The sequence below is a fragment of the Podarcis gaigeae genome (genome assembly GCF_964106915.1).
Source record: "Podarcis gaigeae genome assembly, chromosome: 14".
NCBI classification, from domain to species: domain Eukaryota; kingdom Metazoa; phylum Chordata; class Lepidosauria; order Squamata; family Lacertidae; genus Podarcis; species Podarcis gaigeae.
In genome coordinates, this window is record NC_139690.1 from 28,350,263 (window position 1) to 28,370,245 (window position 19,983).

At 52.3% G+C, this 19,983-nt stretch overlaps 3 protein-coding genes and 1 long non-coding RNA gene across 5 annotated transcripts; 3 read left to right on the plus strand and 1 right to left on the minus strand.

Annotated features, from left to right (window-relative positions):
• The first annotated feature begins 1,082 nt into the window (after nt 1-1,082).
• TTLL13 (tubulin tyrosine ligase like 13) lies at nt 1,083-12,026 on the plus strand. 2 transcript variants are annotated; one of them, XR_014557868.1, is made up of 17 exons: nt 1,085-1,260; nt 2,901-3,200; nt 3,482-3,522; nt 3,885-4,003; nt 4,879-5,009; nt 5,226-5,382; nt 5,550-5,693; nt 6,056-6,141; nt 6,613-6,838; nt 8,003-8,187; nt 8,685-8,873; nt 8,998-9,169; nt 9,851-10,051; nt 10,492-10,858; nt 10,985-11,063; nt 11,227-11,464; nt 11,572-12,026. XR_014557868.1 is itself a non-coding variant. In XM_083711939.1 (16 exons), the coding sequence occupies exons 2-16, from the start codon at nt 2,914-2,916 to the stop codon at nt 11,582-11,584; spliced, it is 2,556 nt and encodes an 851-aa protein (XP_083568065.1). In that variant the 5' UTR covers nt 1,083-1,260; nt 2,901-2,913; the 3' UTR covers nt 11,585-12,026. The 2 variants fall into 2 exon arrangements, 1 of the variants encoding a protein (XP_083568065.1); XM_083711939.1 differs by lacking the exon at nt 10,985-11,063 and having other exon boundaries at nt 1,083-1,260.
• Nucleotides 11,980-13,059, minus strand: LOC310831421. Its single transcript, XR_014557869.1, has 2 exons — nt 12,983-13,059; nt 11,980-12,635 (listed from the first exon to the last, which is right to left on the minus strand). It is a non-coding gene; the product is annotated as an uncharacterized lncRNA (long non-coding RNA).
• Nucleotides 12,632-16,045, plus strand: NGRN (neugrin, neurite outgrowth associated). The gene is made up of 3 exons (XM_083711940.1): nt 12,632-13,251; nt 13,338-13,448; nt 13,629-16,045. The coding sequence occupies exons 1-3, from the start codon at nt 13,136-13,138 to the stop codon at nt 14,131-14,133; spliced, it is 732 nt and encodes a 243-aa protein (XP_083568066.1). The 5' UTR covers nt 12,632-13,135; the 3' UTR covers nt 14,134-16,045.
• Nucleotides 16,046-17,589: 1,544 nt separating this feature from the next.
• HDDC3 (HD domain containing 3) lies at nt 17,590-19,947 on the plus strand. The gene is made up of 4 exons (XM_083711985.1): nt 17,590-17,889; nt 18,110-18,165; nt 18,389-18,629; nt 19,179-19,947. The coding sequence occupies exons 1-4, from the start codon at nt 17,775-17,777 to the stop codon at nt 19,307-19,309; spliced, it is 543 nt and encodes a 180-aa protein (XP_083568111.1). The 5' UTR covers nt 17,590-17,774; the 3' UTR covers nt 19,310-19,947.
• Nucleotides 19,948-19,983: the final 36 nt, after the last annotated feature.

The window sequence follows — 19,983 nt, forward strand, 5'->3', positions numbered from 1 at the left end:
TTGGGTCTCCAGCTGTTTTTGGACTACAACTCCCATCATCCCTAGCTAGCAAGACCAGTGGTCAGGGATGATGGGAACTGTAGTCCAAAAACAGCTGGAGACCCAAGGTTGGGAAACACTGCCCTAAGCATTCCCAGTTAGAGCCCCTGTCAGTGTAGACAATACTGAGCCAGATGGACCAAGGATCTAATTGGGCACATCCTTAATTTGACATCTTCATATATAAACAAACTGTTGCAAAAAAAGTAGGGTTGTATACAATGCCATGCTACTGAAAGCCAGCGTGGGATAAGCATGAGCCTTGGGCACTGGTTGTAGAGATCTTGTCTTTACAAAAATGCCCTAGTATTGCCTGAGCCACCCCTGAATAACAAGTCCTGCAGCTCTGGTGGTATTTATTTGCTCAGGACACCTCCTATTAAGAACATAAGAACCTACTGGATCAGGCCAATGGCCCATCTAGTCTAACATCCTAGCTGAACCATCAAGTAGGATTTAGGCACAAGAACAGCACTATCCCTTCTTGTTGCTTTCAGAAACTAGTAGTCAGAAGCATTGCTTCCTTCGCCTGTGAAGGCAGGGAAAAGCCATCGTGGCTAGTAGCCATTAATGGTCCTTTCCGTGAAGAAGAGTTTTGGATAACTCTAAAACTTGCACACTTTGGCATGATAGAGGTGATTTCGGTTTCTTTCAGGGCCACCTTTTTATTTTACATCTATGTATTTATTTAATGACGCTTTTTAAAAACAAGGTCAAATAATGTCCAGATATACACAAAGGAAGAAGAGAGGAGAGAGGCTGCTCATTGGCTTTCTAATGCTGTCACAGGCAGCGAGGACTGTAAACAGGAATCTCCGAGACCGGATATCCGCTTCCACACTCTCTCTCTCTCTCTCTCTCTCTCTCTCTCTCCCCACCGCCATGTCAGGGAAGAGACGTCCAATAGGAATGAGCAAATCCGAGAAGCGCGGCTTGATGGTCCATGTAAATCGAATCACAACGCAGGCCAACAGCGAGCGAGATCCCGCCTCACGTCACAAAGAGGAGGTCGACAGGCGATGACGAAATGCGGAAGCGCAGTAGAAGGAAGCGGCGCTCCATCCTTCGAACCGCCCTTTATGGTCGTGCGCTTCGGCCCCGCCCCTTCGTCCGCGTCCGCCCGAGGGGGCGGGGCCCGCTGTCGGCATGGTGACCGCGTCAGGGCCCGAGGCAGCCCGAGGCCCAGGCGCCGCCGCCGCCCCGGGGGAAGCCGCGGGGCCGGTAAGGAGTCGCCAGGAGGAATGAGTGGCGGTGGGGCGAAAGAGCCCACAGGCCTGCCGGTGGCGGCGCAGCCCTGGGGTCTCTCCGGCCCGGGAAGCCTCGAAGGTGCCCCGCCGACCCCTCTCCCGCCCACGGTGACTCCTCTCGTCCCTGCGGAAGGGGGCCGTCGAGGACCCTCCTCCTCGCAGGGTGAACCTGAGGCCGCTTTTGTGCTGTCCTACACGCCGAGTCAGTGTGTGGATGTGAACCGGGCAGACACCAAAGCAACCCCGGCCAGCCTGGCGCCTCGGAGCCCAGAACCGCAGCCGGAACCACTAGAGGTCCTCGCAGGCCCAAACACCTGGAGGGCGGCGCCAGGCTGGCTAAGGCTGCCAAAGATGGGGTCGCTGGTACCCTGCAGGTGTAGCTGGGAACAGCTCCCACCCATTCTTGGCTTACATGCCGCCTGCTGGTATTTGTCGAGCAACATCTAGAGGACTACAGAAGGTCCCCTGCCCCTCCTCTCCCCAAGATCCGCTTCCCCAGAGCTTCTCTCTGTGGCACACGCTCTTCCCCTTTTGCAGACATGCAGGTCACTTAAGTATGGGTTCCTCTCCTGGAGGCTGTCTTCCCCTATCTGGTGCCCTACAGATTGTTTTATGACTTCCATAATCCCTGACCATTGACCATACTGGTTGGGGCTGATGGGAGTTGTCATCCAATACATTTTGGAGGGAGGACAGTTGGGGAAGACTGCCTTAATGCCTTCCTTCTCTCCCCCCCCCCCCCTGCCTTTGCAAGGAGAGCAAGGAGTGCTGAAATTGGAAGTGCAGAGTTGACTACAGAAATGATATTTTAATTATTTGGTTGTATTCTTTTGATTTAGTTACTATCATTTACTTTTGTTTAAGATGAATATTGTAAACAACCCTATGATCCTGACAGCCTGGATATAGTAAATAAACAATGTATAGTAAATAAACAATGAATAATATACTAGTACAGTACTGCTCAATCCATGATTAATACTGCTAAGGCCAGCACAAGTTTGTGCCACTCCCTGCTCCCTGCCACTCCTTGCTGTAGGGTCTGGCTATCCAACCTCTCCAAGCTGCCCTCTCCATGTCCCCTTCTTGTTCAGTGTCTCTTGATGTCCCAGTCTTCAGGCAGGGCACCTCCTCTGTCTTTGGCTGCTAAACTGCATAATCCAAGCCTCTCCAGTAATTTGTGGGTAATGTGCTCTGCTGGTAAACTGAATCAACTGCAAGTAAAATGTGGATTTAGAAATGCTTCAGTTTTAGAATCTGGAGAGTCAGAGCAGGTATTAATATGAAAGTGGACCTGCCATTCTGATTCATTATGAGGCATTTTGGCTGGAAGTTTTAGAGGAAGGGAGGATGTCCTAGGTGGCTGAAGAGGCTTGGAAGAAATCCATAAAGATAGTGCTACCATTTTAAAATTTACCTATATCCCACATTCAGGAACATCCCTGGGCAGCTTACAAATAATTAACATTCCAGTAAAACAAAAGTATTAAAATACCACAATACAAAGGAGCATTATAAAGAAGACAAGTTTGCTTTGGATTATCAGTAGCTAGTAAGAAATGTCAGAGTGGCCGGCTCTGCTGACAACCCTTCTTCCCTGTGCTCTTTTGCAAGAGTGCCTGAGAGAATGAAGATCAATACAGACGAAAGCAGTGAGTCTGAGAACGAAACTGATGAAGATGAAGATGAGGATGATGAAGGGGGCCTGTCAGATGAGTCTGCCAATGAATGCCTTAAGAGGCTGGATGCAGAAAACAAGGATAAGCAGCGAACCCAGGGCCAAGGGCACAAAGGCACTAAGCTACCAGGGCAGAAGAGTGACCAGCCGGGGGTCTCCCTGATCGATTTGGAGGAGCAACTGGCAGAAGAATGTGAGCTGGAAGAGGCAAGGAGGAGGAAGAAGAAGAAACACAGGTGGGCCACTTCCGGGTTTCCCCCTTGTGAATCTCTTCGGGGCAAGCTATGCAATTTCCATTCGCACTTAGGAGTGCAGACACCGCCGCTGTTGGAATCCCAGTTCTCTACTTCGTCCCCCCCCCCAAGTCATTGTGTTCTGTTCCCCAAGGCCTCAGGGGTCAAGGCCTGGTGGGTTGGCCCCATGTTTCCATAGGCATTTCCCCTCCCAGCAGCCGCTGCTTGTCAGCTCAAAGTTTGCTCTCTCCAGCCGCTGAATCACTGTTCCATCTCAATTCCAGGCTGCTGTCCATCAACCTCGCCAGCTGCAAATATGAGAGTGGTAAGTTAGGGTTGCTTCTTGATGGCTTTCTCCTGTACCCTGAGAGCATCATCACATGGGCCCTGGTTATTGCTTGGTCTCTTGGACTGGCTTTATGCCATTCACAGGGGAAGGAACCAACAGCAAGCAGGGTGACTCCAGGCAGCTTCTGAATTGGTTAGGCATGGGGACCTGTGAGGTACCTGCATTAGGATAGAAGTTCCCAGGGTCACTTTTGTTTTGGAGGGTTGCTTCCCCCCACCACCTGCCAAAGGGGTGACTCCTGCTGCTCAGATGTTTGCTGCACTCCCGCTGCCACCAGCAAGAACCAGAGGGGTTCCAGTGCCTCTTGGATCCATACGGCCCTCTTTCTTTTGCTGCAGTTAGGCGTGCTGCTCGACGCTGTGGTTTGAAAGAAGTGGGGGAGGACGAGGAGTGGACCGTTTGCTGGACTGATTGCTCGGTCTCCCTGGAGCGTGTCATGGAAATGAAGAGGTTTCAGGTAGCTGGAGCAGAGCCAGAGGGGAGGGAGCTGTGGCAGGCAGGCAGGTTGGAGTCAGGAAGGGAGGTAGTTAGTCTCTGACATGTTACAGCACTTTTGATCTCTTATGCTGCCTCAGGCAGTTCTGGGACTTGAGTGGCTTGTGCCCCTCTGCTGAGGGAAGCCCCTGGTGTCAATCAACACATTTGTCCATGGGCATAGCCAGGATGTTCATTAGTGGGAGCAGAACTTCAGTTGGCTATTGATTTTTATTGATTTGGGGGGGGGGCAGCTGCCCATGTATCTGTCTGATTAAGCCTTGCCTCTTCCATGGCTTTGCCACTATCAGGAGGGCATTCCTGTGTGCACTCCACTGCCGTGCTCTGATCCAAATTATCACAAGGGGAGGGTGGTGGGCAAGGTCTGGCTGCAACCCCTCCTAGACAGACACTGCTTAGCCACAAATTAGACTGCCAATGGCAAAGCATTGTTAGACGGGCTCCCTTTACTTGGAACCTTTGCTTGGTGCAGAATACAGCAGCTAGATTGTCAACATTTATGTTGTGAACTGCCCTGTGATTTTCAGATGGAAGGTAGCATATAGATTTAATAAATACATAAAAATAAACCAACCACTTGCAAAATATCCTGCCATCTGCATCTGCTGCACTGGTTCCTGTTTATTTCTTAGTTCAATTCAAGGTGTTGGTTTTTATGATTGGTTGTACTCAGTTTTAATATGGAAGCTTTCTAGAGAATCCCACAAGGAAATTCCCCAGGCAGTTTCTACATTAAAATGGATATTGGAAGGTGGCATAAAAAATACCCTAAATAAACAGCAACACTCCTTTCCAGATGCTGGTGATTCTCTTCCCCTGTCCCTGCTCTATTTTCAGAAAATCAACCACTTCCCAGGCATGGCAGAGATCTGCCGCAAGGACCTGCTTGCCCGCAACCTCAACCGCATGCTTAAGCTCTTTCCCAAGGAGTACAGCATCTTCCCACGCACCTGGTGCCTGCCAGCTGAGTGAGTGAAGGGACTCTGATCCAAGTGGTGATGCTGGGGGAAGGGCAAGCAGTGGGCCACTGTTGGGGAGGGGCTTCTATCACTTAGTCATCCTATGCCAGTTCTGGAGCACACACACGTACCCTCATTCAGATGAACAATTCCTGCCACTGGCTTGAGAGAGGGCACCCTTTGTGGAATCTTCCATATGCCAGCTTCTGTGTTGTCCCTTTATAGCTATGGGGACTTCCAAGCCTATGGGCGCATGAGAAAGAACAGGACTTACATCTGCAAGCCAGATAGCGGCTGCCAAGGACGGGGCATCTTCATCACACGCAATCCCAAAGAGATCAAGCACGGCGAGCACATGATCTGCCAGCAGTACATTGCCAAGGTGGGCCTGGTGGACACCAAGAGAGAATGGCCTCCCTTTGCCTAAATGCACAGCTCCTGCCCTCTTAGCCTAGCTGGCCTCACCTGGGGATATTTGGTGCAAGACTCCTGAGCTTACTGGCTGTCTGCCCCTGACCGCCAATCACAGACCCACCCCTCTCTCTGCAGCCCTTCCTCATTGATGGCTTCAAGTTTGACATGCGCATCTATGTCCTGGTCACCTCCTGCGACCCACTGAAGATCTTTGTCTATGAGGAGGGGCTGGCCCGCTTTGCCACCATGAGGTACATCGAGCCCAGCAGCAGCAACCTGGTAAAGAAGGGATGTTTCCCAGGAACTGGCATTTGCTTTGTAGAATAATAAGCTGTTGTGGTGCCTGATGTGATTTCTGGGAGCTCTCCAAGAGGGGGTGGATGGATGTAGTGTCCCTGTGGCACTTTGCAAGTGAAAGATCAACCCAGATCCATTCAATGGAGTCTTGCTTGAGAGATGCTGTCAGGAAAATGAACTGCCCTCCTTGCATCCCATGACAGGCAGCACTGAGGCATGGGGGCAAGAGGGTTCTGGCGCTGCTCAGGCAGGACTGATGAATGCTGTTGGTCCAGGGAACCTAGGCAGGAGGGGAACGGGCCTCCAGGTGTGGACAGTAAACCCTTCCACTGTCTCTCTTGCAGGAAGACATATGTATGCACCTGACCAACTACGCCATCAACAAGCATAACGAGAACTTTGTGCGTGATGACAACACAGGCAGCAAGAGGTATTTTCCTTGCCAAGCCCCCTGCAGGAGCAGAGCTGGGCTTTCTGCTTGGGGGAAGCTGCCTTCTGCTAAAGTGACTGCTTAGATGGGCAGAGGCAGCTGGAAGCAATGCAAGCTAGAAGGACAGTGCAGGGTGGGGGACAATGCACGGGTTCAGGTTTCCTCTTAGCCAGAAACTTATCCAAGGTCACTCAGGCCATCCGTATTATGGAGGAGGGGTAGAGGGGCCACATTTTATATGGAGAAGATCCCATGTTCAATCTCTGGTAGCATCTTCAACTAAAAAACATGACTGAAGGCGGGAAGGGTCTTAATGCTTGTTTGGAAATATGCCCTGCCGAAAGGGGACTGTCCTGGTTGTCCTGCTGAGCCCCTTTCTTTGTGGATGTGGGGATCAGGGTTTGGGGTTTGGCCATCCTCAGGAGCAGAGTCTGGCCTTGACATCCCTGCAGCCCATTTTCATCCCCATAGGAAGCTGTCCACGCTGAACAGCTGGATGCGGGAGCACAGCTATGACACGGCCGAGCTGTGGCGGGACATTGAGGACATCATCATCAAGACCCTCATTGCTGCCCACCCAGTGCTGAAGCACAATTACCGCACCTGCTTCCCCAACCACATATCGGGCTGCGCTTGCTTCGAGATCCTGGGCTTCGACATCCTCCTGGACAGGAAGCTCAAGCCTTGGCTCCTGGAGGTACGTGGGGTGCTGTTGTCCTTCTGAAGCAGAATTCACAATGGGAGCCTGCACTGCTTCTCTGCAGCAAGACCCTTCCATCTCTGCAATTCTATGATTTTGAACACTCTTTTGTTCTTGATCCCAACGAAGTCTGGGAAGAGTCTCAGCCTCTTCCTTGATAGTTACTTCTCCCTGATCCAGCTAGTCTCCATCACTCAGTGGTAGATGGTAGATGCAAGCAGGTCCCAGGTTCAATCCAAGTAGGGTTGAGAGAGAGACTCCTGCCTGAAACCCTGGAGAGCTGCTGCCAGTCAGTGTAGACAATATTGAGTTAGATGGACCAAGGGTCTACTCTTTTGTATCTTGAAAGAAGCAGAAAAGATGTCTACAAATACCTTGGAAGGCAGAGGTGAGGTGGGGTGGTTATCTTCAGACAATAGTAACACAAACAGGCACATGAGACTGAGTCGGGATGCTTCCAGATCTGATTTAAAATTGTCAATCCTGATTGGCTGCAAATGTCAAACTTCTCCCGACACCCTCCAAGGTGTGCCAGCCTGTCGTTCATTCTCAGTCCAGCCACTTCAGGCCCTTGGGGAATATGTTCCCTCTCCCTGAAGCACCCACTGTGATCCTGACTGCTCCAGTGTCTTACTACCCCTTACCTAACTACAGTGGTGCCCTGCAAGACGAACGCCTCGCAAGACGAAAAACCCGCTAGACGAAAGGGTTTTCCGTTTTGGAGGCGCTTCGCAAAACGAATTCCCCTATGGGGTTGCGAAAAAAATCTTGCATCCCCCCGCGGGTTTTTTTCGCTTTTTTCGCCCTTTTCTTAAGCCGCTAAGCCGCTTAACAGCTGATCGCTGGAAGCCACTTGACAGCTGTAGCACTAATCCGCTAAGCTGTCAATGGGCTTGCTTCGCAAGACGAAAATACCGCTATACGAAGAGCCTCACGGAGCGGATTAATTTCGTCTTGCGAGGCACCACTGTAGCTGCAATTGTATACAAAAAACTGCAAACTATTTCTTGGGAAAAAAGTAAGCATCAGAATAGATGCCTCTGTCCTAGGAGGAGTGGAAGTCCTGAAGTCTCATAGGCCAAACCAGATCCCAGAGTGGCCATCTTGTAAGGAAGCTGCCTGTAAAACCCAGGCCCTTACCCTTTGCTCTTTCCCCTCCAGGTCAACCACTCCCCCAGCTTCACCACTGACTCCCGCCTGGACCGTGAAGTGAAAGATGCCCTGCTCTGCGATGCCATCAATCTTATCAACCTGCGTGCTTGTGACAAAAAGAAGGTGCTAGAAGAGGACAAGCGGCGGGTGAAGGAGCGCCTCCTCCAAGCCCACCAGCCGCCCCGAGAAGCCAGGTAACCCTGAGAGGGGCCCAGCCTGACTGTGGCTGTACTAAGTGCCTCCCTTGCCCTGGCCATGCTGCCTCCTTCTCCCCTAGAAGCAACTTTTGCTGGCTTTGCCTTCAGAGACGCCCAACACCCAGTTCCTGCAGCCTTGTCAGGTTGCACGTCGGCCTCCAACCACCACGAGGGAGGGGAGAAAATGGAGCAAGGAGCCAATCAGATGGGTTTGCCTTTATTTCTATGGTCCTGTAATGGGCCATGTGGCAGTGCAGGAGTCCTGGATCCTGGCATGTGGGTCATTGGTTGCCTTGGCAGAAGCTGTGCAACACCCCATGCAGACAAGGTGGGGGAGCAGCGGGAAGAGAGGGAGGAAAGTGGCTTGGGTACCAGTGACAGGGGAGGCCAAGGGGGACTCAGAGGACAGCAGTGCCCATTAGTCTCTCCCTCCCCGGCAGAACCTAGGATTTCTCTGCTGCCAGGGCCCCAGCCTGAACTCTCTCAATCTGCAGGCGGGAGCAGTTGGAGAGCAGTCAGGCTGCCTGGTTGGCCCAGGCCGAGAAGTACGAGAGCAGCCACCTGGGTGGCTACCGAAAGATCTTCCCATCGCGGGGCACAGAGAAGTACAACCCCTTCTTCAAGCACAGTGGATCCCTCTTCCAAGAGACTGTGGCCTCCAAGGCCAGGGAAGAGTGTGCCAGGTAGGGCAAGGGGAAGCCATTCCTCACAGGGCAGGCTGAGCCAGGCCTAGTCCTTGCATGTACACACACATGGACATGCAAAAGGATGACACACCCACATACAGTGTCTTGTGTCTTCTGTCAGGCAACAGCTGGAGGAGATTCGCCAGAAGCAGGAGCAGAGGGAGAGCACAGCTGCAAAGAAGAAGAGGGACGTGAAGGAGAACTTGCAGGGGGAGTCAGCAGGGGAGAAGGGCAAGGGCAAGCCAGCCCTAACTCGCATAGCCTACAGCCACAGCAAGACCTGGAACCCAAAGGTACCTCATGGGGGAGTGAGGAGCAGCTCTTGAGTCCCTCCCTCTTCTAATACCAGCGAGGAGGAAGGACTTTCAAGACCAGCTGCTGCACCTAGAGATGGAACTATTCTACTTTAGGAGCCTGGTGAATGTTTCTTTTTAAAAAACTTGCATGGTTTAAATCTTCTGCCTGCCCCAGGGAGAAGTGAGAGATCCCATAGTCCCACCCCAGCCTCCCTGCTCCTTTCCATAGCTATTGCCCTCATATATTCAGCCATAAATGCAAGCGGCCTCTTTTTGCTGGAACTGAGTTTGCAGTTCTGAGGGAGCCAGTGGCTTTCCACATGCAGTGCAATTGCAGAAGAGTCATTGTTTGCCTTTGGGCAACCTGGAGCTTGAAAGAGCCTGAGTCCCGCCAGACCTGGCGATAAGGGCGGGCCTTGTGCTTTGTCTGGCATGGCTGCAGAGGAGCTGGCCAGAGGGCTCTGTTGGATACAAGCTGCAGGGCAAAACAAGATCTGGGGGCTAAAGCTGGAACACAGTGTCCTCAGCCGAATTAGATCTGGTTTTGCTTCTTATGTGGAGGAGCAGGTGTGTTGTTTTGTTTTCTGTAAGCTGCTTGGTGAGCTGTTGAGGATCTAAATATCTAAAATGAGCCCAGCTCCTCTTCTCAAGTCTGACCCAGGCTGCCTTTTTCCCTAGATATCCTCCATACCATATGACAGCATGACCCCCCAGGCCATTGTGGAGGAAGAGGAAGTGGAGAGGGTCAAAGCCCTCCTAAGGAGGGAGAACCTCATCCGAGGGCTGGGCATCGTCGACCAGCTGACACGCCTGCTCCGCAACACGGAACCCAAGCCTGTGGAGATCCAGAGGCCACACATTAACATCTCAGAAAGCCAGGTATGCAGGTGCTGTTTCCAGATCCCAAAACGCACACTGGGTGGAAAGTCTTGGAGGAGATCTCTCTCCAGCAAAGGAGGAGCGTTGGAACAAACATTGTTCCCTGGCTCTGGAGGCAGCTGGGTTCCTGCTCCTGCCTTGCAATCAGCCTGCCTTGCTCTCTGGCTTTGTTCTCTGCCTGCAAAGCAGAAATCCTTCTGACTAGTCTCAAAGGGCCAACTGTTGTGCCTTACCAAGGCTATGGAAATGTTTAATGCCTGGTTTGGGGGAACATGACCAATGGGGAGTGGATGTCTACCATTCCCTTTGGATGTGCTATGTGGGTCTTTGTAAAGAAGCGGTCAGTGTGGGAGGGGGACACCTCAAAACCTGACAGCAGCCACAGGTGACTCCTGTAGGGTCCCCTTTCCAAGCCTCACCCTGCTGCTTTTTTCTTCCAGCCTCACTTTCTCCAGGATATGTTTAATAACCGAGAGCCACAGAATCTGATGACCCTCGTCCCCCTCTCCCTCCTAGGGGGCTCCGTCCAGGAGCTGGGCCAGCAGATCATGCAGCAACAGCCCACAGCCCGTGTCCAACTACTGGGAAACCAAGGCTTCATCCCAACCATTTTGGGTGCCCTGTCGGGCTTGGGCTCGTCTTCCCATGAATCCTATTCCACACACTTCAAGCCGCAGCTCCACATCCAGCCCCCCAAGAACATGAGCTGGTTGGGTGCGGCCATGGTGGGCGAGCCGGGTTCTCTGGCCCGGATGCTGAAGGCAGGAGGGCGCCGGTTTGGCAGCGCCAAGAACAAGCTGGAAGTCGGTGAGTATTGTGGGTGAGAGCCTTGTGGTCCTCTGGTGCTGCCCCAGTTGCTCCACGACCACTGCCAGCAGCAGCAGGAGGGTTGAGACACCAGGAAATGTAACCTTTCCCTGTCTGCGTGCTCAGGAACCCCAAGACTCAGGAACAGGGGCAACATGAGGGCCACAGCCTGCAGTGGAGACAGGGCAAGCAAGTATCTTGGCAGGTGTGTCCAGCAGTGGTGCCAAGGGGCAGCCAGACCACTGAGGAGCAGGGAGCACAGGCGGTCTTCTTCAGCACCACCACCTCCTCCTCCCTCCCCCAGCATGTTGCTTTCCCTACAGGCATGGAGCCCGGCCAGCCATCCTTCTCTCCTCCTCCTCTTTCAGGCAGCCCTGCAAGCAAGCGGCCCCTGTACATGAGCTCCGGTTCCCTGAACTGCCTGTCGCACAGTGGCAAAGCTACCAGCCACATGTACAGCAGCTTTCCCTTCCCCTCTGCGGCAGCTCCGCTAAACCGCACTGATCTGCACGGACTGGCCATCAATTCTGCGTCTGCTCCGCTCATCCGACGCACCAGCCCACACCGCTCCAGCAACATGGCCACTCTGCATCTCAACCAGCCCAGGTAGCCTCCTCATCCTAGGTCCTCTCAGGCAGCAGCAGGATGGACCCTGCTAGGAAGGTCCTCCAGCCAAACTTCCTCATGATCTCCTTGTCTTTCTCCTCACCCAGGAAAGGCACTTGACTTGACCTCTTGGCGGAACAGCAATCCAGGAGCCAGAAGAGCTGGGGGACTTTGCTGCTGCGGCCTGTGCCAAGAGGGGCAGTAGAGGAGGTGAAGCCCCTGCCCTGTGGAGGCAGTGGCAGCAGCAGCAGTGGCCTGGTGCCATGGCCCTGGGCACAACACATCCACCCCAGCCAGGCAGTTGTCCAGGAGCCCCTTGCCAACCTACTCCTCCATGTCAAATTTATTTCCCCCTTTCCCCACTCCAAAGCAGCAGCAACAAATTCTAATAACAGTATTAGACATCTTTGGTCGTGCCCCCACTTCCTCCATGCCAACTCCCCTGCCGCCAATGCCAGTCAGCCTGCCAAAGGCCAGGTCCCAATCCTGAAGAGCACTATGGGCTGGGAACGGAGTTTCTTTTGTAACCGACTTTGTATTAAAGTTTTATACGGTTATACAATCTGGGGTCTCTCTCTCTCCTTTGACTCACAAAGCACAGCATCTTGTTCTCCCAGCAGCTACCCTCTTTGCTGGGAGCAGGAACAGGGACTTCCTTACTCCCCCCCAAAAAAAGTTTTTATCCCTCTCTCATAGCACTAGAGCTTGCAGACATCCAATGAAGCTGAATGTTGGAAGATAAAAGGATGTCCAGCACACAGTGCAGAGTTAAAACTATGGAACTCCCTCCCGCAGGAAGCACTGATGGCCACTGAATTTGATGGCTTTAAAAGAGGATTAGACAAATTCATGGAGGAGAGGACTATTGATGGCTACTAGCCACAGTGCCTATGCTCTGCAGCCATAGTTGGAGGCAGCAGTGCTTCTGAGTACCAACTGCTGAAGCCACAGGAGGGGCGAGGGCTCTTGAGCTCAGATCCATCTTGCAGGTTTACCATGAAGGCATCTGTTTGGCCACTGTGGGAACAGGATGGTGGGTAGATCCAGCAAGCTCTTCAAAGAGGCAGAGGAATACAAAGAGTTCCATTGTTCTTTGCCCGTCACCATACTTGAATTTCAGTGAAAGGGATGCAAAGGGGGCCATGGGTGTAGGCAACGGAGCAGCTGCCCCCTAAATCAAGTAAATAAATAAAAATACTTAACTAACTGACCAATTGTATCACAGATAGCTCAGTTCTGCCCCCCCCCCTAAATCCTGGCTATGCCCATGGATGGGGGCTCTACTATTTACTGCTAGGCAAACTGTGGCAGACCCTACCCCACCCAGGGCTGGCCTCCTGGGTGGGGTGGAAAGCATAAGCCTCCGGGCCCACAAGGTTTACAGGGGGGAAACGGGGTAGTGTATCCAGTTTGCATGCAGCAAGTCCAAGCTATATTCAGCGAAAGACTCTCCTGAAGAGCCGCTGCCAGTCTGTGTAGACAACACTGAGCTACAGGGATTCCTCATCAGGCCATTACCTCCGAGGCGCGCTTTTCCTACTAAAACTCAGATGGGATAAACTCGGCCTCTGTGGCGCCCGTTCCGGATTGCGCCCTCCTTCCGGAAGAGCCCGCCCCGCCCCCACGTGCTCCTGGGCGGCGCGGCCTCGCCAGTCTTTCCTCTGAGCGACGATGGCCGGGTCTGGACGCTTGGTGGGTCTGCGGCGGGTGGCTGCTCGGCTGGCGGCGAGAGAGGCAGAAGGCAAACTGCCCGAGGAGCAACCGGAGGTGGAGCAGGAGGTGGAGAGGTAGGGCCCGATCCCTCGGCAGCTACCCTGCCTGGCCCAGGAGCTCCCCTCCCCGAGACGCTCATCTCTCCCCCCCCCCCCAACAGGTTGCTGAAGCGCCAGGAGAAGGCGATCCGCCTGCGAAAAATGCAGAGGCTGATGGAACCGCGCGGGCCCCCTGAGCGCACCTTGACCCGCCAGGCCATGGAGCAGATCCGGTAAGAGCGGAGGCCAGGGAGGTCGACCGCGGGGAAGGTGGCAGCGGCGGCGGAGGAGGAGGAAGGGGAGCCCCGACGGCAGCTCACGACGAGCCGCGTCTCTCTCTCCGCCCCAAGCGGGGCGCGGGCGACGCTTCTCCAACGCGCCCCTGCAACTTCTCTTTCTCCTTTTTGCGCCAGGTACCTGAGCCAGGAGCTGCCGGAGGAGTGGCCCGTCTCCCGCCTGGCGCGGAGCTTCCAGGTGGAACCCGGCGTCGTCCTTCGAGTCCTCCGGAGCCGCTTCTCCCCTTCACCGGAGCGGAGAGCCAAGCAGGACGCCAAGGCCGCCGCCGCTGTGGCCTCGACCTCCGAAAGCAGCGCCCGCCCCAGGATCGTCGTGGCCACCGAGGCTGCCGGCCGTCTACTTCCCGCCCCCGGCGCTGCAGCGGCACTCTCCCGGCCAGTCGCCCCCAAGGCGGCACGTGCGGGCCCCTCTGCGCCGGCGAAGCAGCGGCAGCAGCAGCAGGGGGAAGAAGAGGAGGAGGAGGAAGGTCGGGGTTGGCGGGGGCCGAGCCCAGCGGAGCTGGAAGCAATGGTAGCTGAGGGCACCTGGGAGTCCCAGCTGAAAGTCGTGCAGAAGGGCCTAGAGTTCTTTGACAGCGATGGGAACTTCCTCTACAGGCTTCCCCAAACCCAGCAGGCCTGAGCATCTGGCAGTGCTGGAAGGCAGGCTCGCCTCTTTTTGCATGTCAAGGGCAATACCTTGTCTGGATTGTCCCTGTAGCTAAAATGGCCACATCCAGCTCCTAAAAAGGGGGTGGTGGAAAGTGTTGTGGGGCCCCTCCTCACTAGAGTCAAAAGCTGGCCCTTCAGGGGACTTCCTGCTCAGATTCTGCTCCCAGGCAGCTAGGAGAAGTCTGCTTCCTGCAGTACAAGGGGCCATCCTTGCCTAGGATTTTTCTGTCTGCTCAGAGCAGAATCATCAAGCATTGAGAGGTGGACACCAGGCTATACAAAGGGTCCTGGTGAGTTTTGCCTTTACAAAGTGCTGTGATGCAGGTGGTTAGAATTTCCATTGGACACATGCAGATGAGAGACTCAGAAAGAGCAAGGACTCAGCAGTTGTGACTGCAGCAACAGCAGCAAGGTCTCCCAGGCCTATGAAAGCAAGTGCATGATGATAAGCCTCCATGCCTTTCTGAAAGCATTTTGGAAGGGATTAATAGCTTGGGTTTCTTAAAGTTCCTCAGATGCCTGTTACCCCTTCTTGAGAGGAAGCCCCAGCCACCTGCTATGAAAAGCAGGTTGGGGAAGCTCACTTACTCTTTTAGTGTAGAAGTTGGTAGGTTGTTGTTTGGTTTTTTTGCAGGCGACAGAGAAGTAATTCCTAGCAAACTGCCCAGCTAATCTGGGCACTCAGCTCCTCCTAACCTGCTACCCTCCTGGTGTTCAGGACTATAATTCCCATTGGCCCCAGCCAGCACAGCTGATGGGAGCTATAGTCCAAAATATCTGGAGGGTACCAGGCTGGGCTAGCTTAGACCCTTCTTGAATGTCTGTCTCGTGGCTGGTGCGTGAAAGGGTAGCCCATAGGCCCAGTGCTTGGAAGTGCCTTGCCTGCCCTCTCCCTCCGATTATATGGAGCTGGGTGAAAGCTGTGCTCTTGCCTTGGGGCCTCATTTGGATGCAGAACGCTCCTGCCCTGCTCCTTGGTGACAGTTTGGCCCTTCAGATCATGAAAATAATGTTGCCTGGGCAGGATTGGTGGCAGGACACAGCACAAGGAATTAAAAGGATTTTGATGGATAAAATTCTTCTCAGCTTAATAGGAGGGATCCATATTCTGTGTTCCTACCCATGTATGTCATGTCAAACAAGCCCAAACCAATTCATCCTGAGCATGAGGGAATTCCTGTGTGAGGAACATGAAGTGCCTGCTGTCAGAGGGAAATGACTTTGTGATCCTCTTATCAGTGATTTGGCATGATAAAAAAGGGCAATATCTGTAGGGTAAGAGGAGTGAAGAAGATGTGAGTGTGCTCTACCCTTCAAAACCTCAATTTTCTGTTGTTTTTTTACAGAATGTAAAAGATTGTGCTACAGGCAGAGGGGTCTCCCGTTTTGCCGGCTTGGTGGAATACTCTTATGGGTTTCTAAAGTTGAGGTTTCAGAGTTCCCATTCTAATCAATAGGAGCTGAAGCCAAGCTGGGGGGGTGATCCACTTCATGTGTCTGGTGAATGGGAAGCACATGATGGTCTTTGCTTCCCTCTGCCCTCAGAGCAGAGAAGAAGATGAGTGAGGCTGAAAAACCCAGGAAAAGAAAGTAAGCTATACTGGGCAAGGCTCACCTTTGTGGAATTGGCATTGCTCTTAGGAAGACTTCATGGGACTGGAAAGAATGGGATACCAATATGCTACATAAAAAGTCTTTACTACTTCTGTGGCATGGAAGTGGAAGCAGGAAAATAAATTTACACTTTCCAAGTTCATGAGTGAATTATAAGCAATAAAGATATGATACAGTCTCAGCTCAAAAGTTTTTTCTGTTATCCAAGCATTTCTTACAGCTTTTTCTACCCTCAAATCCTTATTTAATAAAATACTTAAATATTTCAAGTTAATGCTTCTGTTTTATTCTACAAATATGCAGTTAACTGCATTCTTATATAAAGCAGCAAGGAGGGGTTATTTTCCCTTTAATTGGGTGGGGGTTGAGGTTTTATTGTAAGGAACGCGGGTGGTGCTGTGGCCTAAACCAGAGTCTAGGGGTGAGCTCCCGTTGCTCGGTCTCTGCTCCTGCCAACCTAGCAGTTCGAAAGCACGTCAAAGTGCAAGTAGATAAATAGGTACCTTTCCGGCGGGAAAGTAAACGGTGTTTCCGTGCGCTGCTCTGGTTCATCAGAAGCGGCTTGGCGTGCTGGCCACATGATCAGAAGCTCCTCGGCCAGTAAATCGAGATGAGCGCCGCAATTCCAGAGTCATCTGTGACTGGACTTAACGGTCAGGGGTCCCTTTACCTTTACCTCTGAGGCTTTATTGCAGTCGGTCTGTGAAAGGGCTCTGCCCTTTTATTCATTTCAGTGAACTTGTGCTGCAGAACCTCCAGGTACCCTCATTACTTTCAAGATGGGAAGGGCCACCAGTTGGTAGCAGAACAGCAGCGGTTGCTTTGCATGCAGTCTCCTGTATCTCTAAAGGGGAAATACGTTTTGCCAGAGATCTGGAAAAGTGGCTGCCTGTTGGAGATGCTACCTGCTAATGAACCTAGTCTTGTCACAGGTAGGTAGCTGTGTTGGTCTGCCGTAGTCGAAACAAAATTAAAAAATCCTTCCAGTAGCACCTTAGAGACCAACTAAGTTAGTTATTGCTTTCATGTGCATGGATATTTTAAAATTTTGTTTCAACTAGTCTTGTCAGTATCAGTCAGCCTTATGTCCATCCGTTGAATAGCATGACCCAAACATACAACCAAGGCTAAAGTTGCACATATTGCCCTGTTTCTGTGATGCCTTTGTTCGTTTTACACTTTGCACAGAACAAAAGAACAGTGTGGCTGCAGGCTGAGTCAATCAAAGACCCATTACTGTAGGTACCAAGACAAAGGTTTGGGGAAGACTGGCCTTTGGGGTCCAGGCCTTTTGCAGGGCATTCAAAACACCCTCAGCTGAAAGGGAATGTGGAGCAGTGGTTATGGTCCACCACAGCATTTTAAAGCCACATTTAACAACCCTGAGGCTCCAAGTATACATGATGGTGATTGTGTTTTTTAATGGAAATTCTGGTTTAATCTAGGTTGTGTACTTGATAGCAACACGGAGAGTAGGATGATTTATCCTCAATGCTACCCTCCCCAGCTCATTTCCCAGGTGCATAGAGAAACAGAGCTGCTTAAAGATAGGGGAGCAGTTGGGGATGATCTTAATTGCGAAAACGGCCGCGTGCTGCTGCAGTCAAGTTTGGACAAACCCCCTTCAATCTGCACGTCCCTTTTCAAACAACTAAACTGGGATTTCCCTGCCTAGGTCGAAGTACGTATTGGATTTAATAGTCCTTTCCTGGCTGCTACCATTTGGTTGAGAGCGGTGGGGGAGATCAATTGTCCAGCTAATGCCACAGTTTCCTCTGCGTCTCATTTCCACCCCTGCGGAGGGGGCGGCGGTAAAAGAACCCGGAAGGAACCTTTCCATCCCGTTAGCAGCCCTTCCCCGCCAAACCAGCCCACCGCCCTCCCTCCATCGCCTTTGCAAACGGGCTACCGGAGCAACTGCCCGCCCCGCGTGCTCTTAGGCATTAGGCCGCCTGCGCTTTGCATCCGGGGAGAGCAACCGTTTCCCCGGCGGTGGCCATGAGTGCCCCGGACGCGGTGCGCCTACTGGACGCCGCGGACTTCGCGGCCCGGAAGCACGCGGCGCAGCGGCGCAAAGACCCAGAAGGCACGCCGTACATCAACCACCCCATCGGTGAGCAGTCTCCTGAGCATGTGCAGTGTGTGCTTTCTTCCGCAATGCAGTGGCGACGGGGGCTTCACTTCCCGTTCGTCATCTGTCGTGGGTGCATTAGTTGACATTCCTGCATTGCAGGGGGTTGGACTAGATGGCCCTCGGGATCCCTTGCATTTCTACAATTCTATTATTTCTTTTAGAAGCTAAGTACTGCCCCTCTGTCTAACACCCCCCACAGGTGTAGCCCAGATACTGGCACAGGAAGCTGGAATAACGGAAATTGCAATACTGCAGGTAAGGGCACCCCCTCTCCCTCGCTGATATTTTCCCTGTCCTAGTTTAAAGCTCCCAAGCACAGCGTGGCAAGGCTTAGCCTGGAAAACTCATAATTTAAGTGTGCCATTAAGCATGTGTGAATGGCCTTGCATTCCTGCAGAGAAGTACTTCAAAGAAGAGGGCAGGGTGTTGGGGATCAAAGTCTTTTAGAAACTGAGCATCAAGAACCTCCTATTTCCAGGCTGCTCTCCTCCATGACACTGTTGAAGACACAGACACCACCTTCTCAGAGATCGAGGAGCACTTTGGGGAGGAAGTGCGGCGAATTGTGGAGGAAGTGACGGATGACAAGACTTTGGTCAAGAAGGAGCGCAAGCGGCTGCAGATTGAACAAGCTGCTCAGAGTAGCCGAGAAGCCAAGCTGGTGAAACTGGCAGACAAGCTGTACAACCTGCGAGATCTCAACCGCTGCACACCCCAAGGTCCGTCTCTGGCCAGCCACCCTGAGTAGCCCTTCTGAAAGGAGGAGGAGTAGCTGGCATGGGATGGCAGGGTCCTTGCTGTCCTTTTCTGTGTTACAGAACAGGAGCTCAATAACTAATTTGTTAAGACTTCTGCTCTATATCTATAATCTGGTGGGGGCAGGATACAGTACAGCATTTTAAAATATTGAGCTTGGACAAAACATGATACAAAACCTTCCTATGCTTCACACAGTCTGGCCACACACAAAAATGAGTTCAAATATCAAAGTCATGTAGCTTTTCCCAAATTAGTCTCTGGTGAGCACTGCTGTCAGCTGAAGAGTCAAGCACCTATGAGAACAGGTTTAGCTAGCAGACATCAGTGCTGTTTTGGAACAGGTCAGGCAGATCACACAGTCTCCACCCCACTTCTTCAGCGGCTCTGATCCCCTCCTTAAAGTAGCAAAGCAAGTCCAGCTGTCACAGTGTGTGGCAAAGCAGTAGTCAGGCTTGTGTATGGATGCAAGTGTGAATTTCTGACTTGTGGGTTTGTTTCTCTTTGGCCAGGCTGGTCCGAGAACCGAGTCCAGGAGTACTTCCACTGGGCTTCGAAGGTAGTGACGGGCTTGCGTGGGACAAACCCGGTGTTGGAGGAAAAATTGTGGCTGCTGTTTAAAGCCAGAGGGCTACCTGAGTGACATGGCTAAGCTGTAGCCAAATCCACTGGAAGGGAAAGGAGGCCACAAACCTTGCTGAGCTACTAGGTAAAAAATGGAGAAGAATTTCGCCAATTTGTTTGCGGTCCCACTTACTCTTATCCTGCCTCACTAGGTACTCTCAGTGTAAAGTGATGCCCTCTACATATATTTGTAATACTCTGAAAGTATGCTGGAAACAAGGCAACCTCGCCAGATGCCTTATCCATCCTCTGGAACAAGTGTAGATGTTACGGCATACAAGGGGAGAGGATGACAGTAGCTCACTTCCTTCTCTGCCCCACCCCAGCCCCAGTCTCTGCAAATAAAGAAGAAGGCAACCTAAGGGTACCACTTGGCCTACTCCTTTCCCCACATGGCCTGGCTATTGCAGCACCTTTGGAGGGCAGGACTACAAAGAACACTCTCACACCTGCAGTTCAAGCACAGCATCCTTCTTCTCTCAGCTCATTATGGGCATCTACAGAAGATCACATTGCACTATGGTTCCTGGAGCATAATGGAGTGTCTCTGTTCCCAGGATCTTATTATTTCACCCACCCACCTTGCTTGGCTGGATAGCAAAAGCATGTATGTTGAGAGTGGTTCTCAATAAAAGCCTTGAGCAATTTGTGCCTCCGCATTGGCATCAGTCTATAAAACTTGCAAGGAGGTGG

What these genes read in the sequence shown, in the direction of transcription:
- HDDC3 (XM_083711985.1), top strand. Translation starts at nt 17,775, where the DNA reads ATGAGTGCCCCGGACGCGGTGCGCCTACTGGACGCCGCGGACTTCGCG. An exon ending in GTACATCAACCACCCCATCG is followed by an intron (nt 17,890 to 18,109) that starts GTGAGCAGTCTC and finishes CACCCCCCACAG; the next exon opens with GTGTAGCCCAGATACTGGCA. An exon ending in CGGAAATTGCAATACTGCAG is followed by an intron (nt 18,166 to 18,388) that starts GTAAGGGCACCC and finishes TCCTATTTCCAG; the next exon opens with GCTGCTCTCCTCCATGACAC.
- NGRN (XM_083711940.1), top strand. Translation starts at nt 13,136, where the DNA reads ATGGCCGGGTCTGGACGCTTGGTGGGTCTGCGGCGGGTGGCTGCTCGG. An exon ending in GTGGAGCAGGAGGTGGAGAG is followed by an intron (nt 13,252 to 13,337) that starts GTAGGGCCCGAT and finishes CCCCCCCAACAG; the next exon opens with GTTGCTGAAGCGCCAGGAGA. An exon ending in CAGGCCATGGAGCAGATCCG is followed by an intron (nt 13,449 to 13,628) that starts GTAAGAGCGGAG and finishes TTTTTGCGCCAG; the next exon opens with GTACCTGAGCCAGGAGCTGC.
- TTLL13 (XM_083711939.1), top strand. Translation starts at nt 2,914, where the DNA reads ATGAAGATCAATACAGACGAAAGCAGTGAGTCTGAGAACGAAACTGAT. An exon ending in TGGAAATGAAGAGGTTTCAG is followed by an intron (nt 4,004 to 4,878) that starts GTAGCTGGAGCA and finishes CTCTATTTTCAG; the next exon opens with AAAATCAACCACTTCCCAGG. An exon ending in ACCTGGTGCCTGCCAGCTGA is followed by an intron (nt 5,010 to 5,225) that starts GTGAGTGAAGGG and finishes GTCCCTTTATAG; the next exon opens with CTATGGGGACTTCCAAGCCT.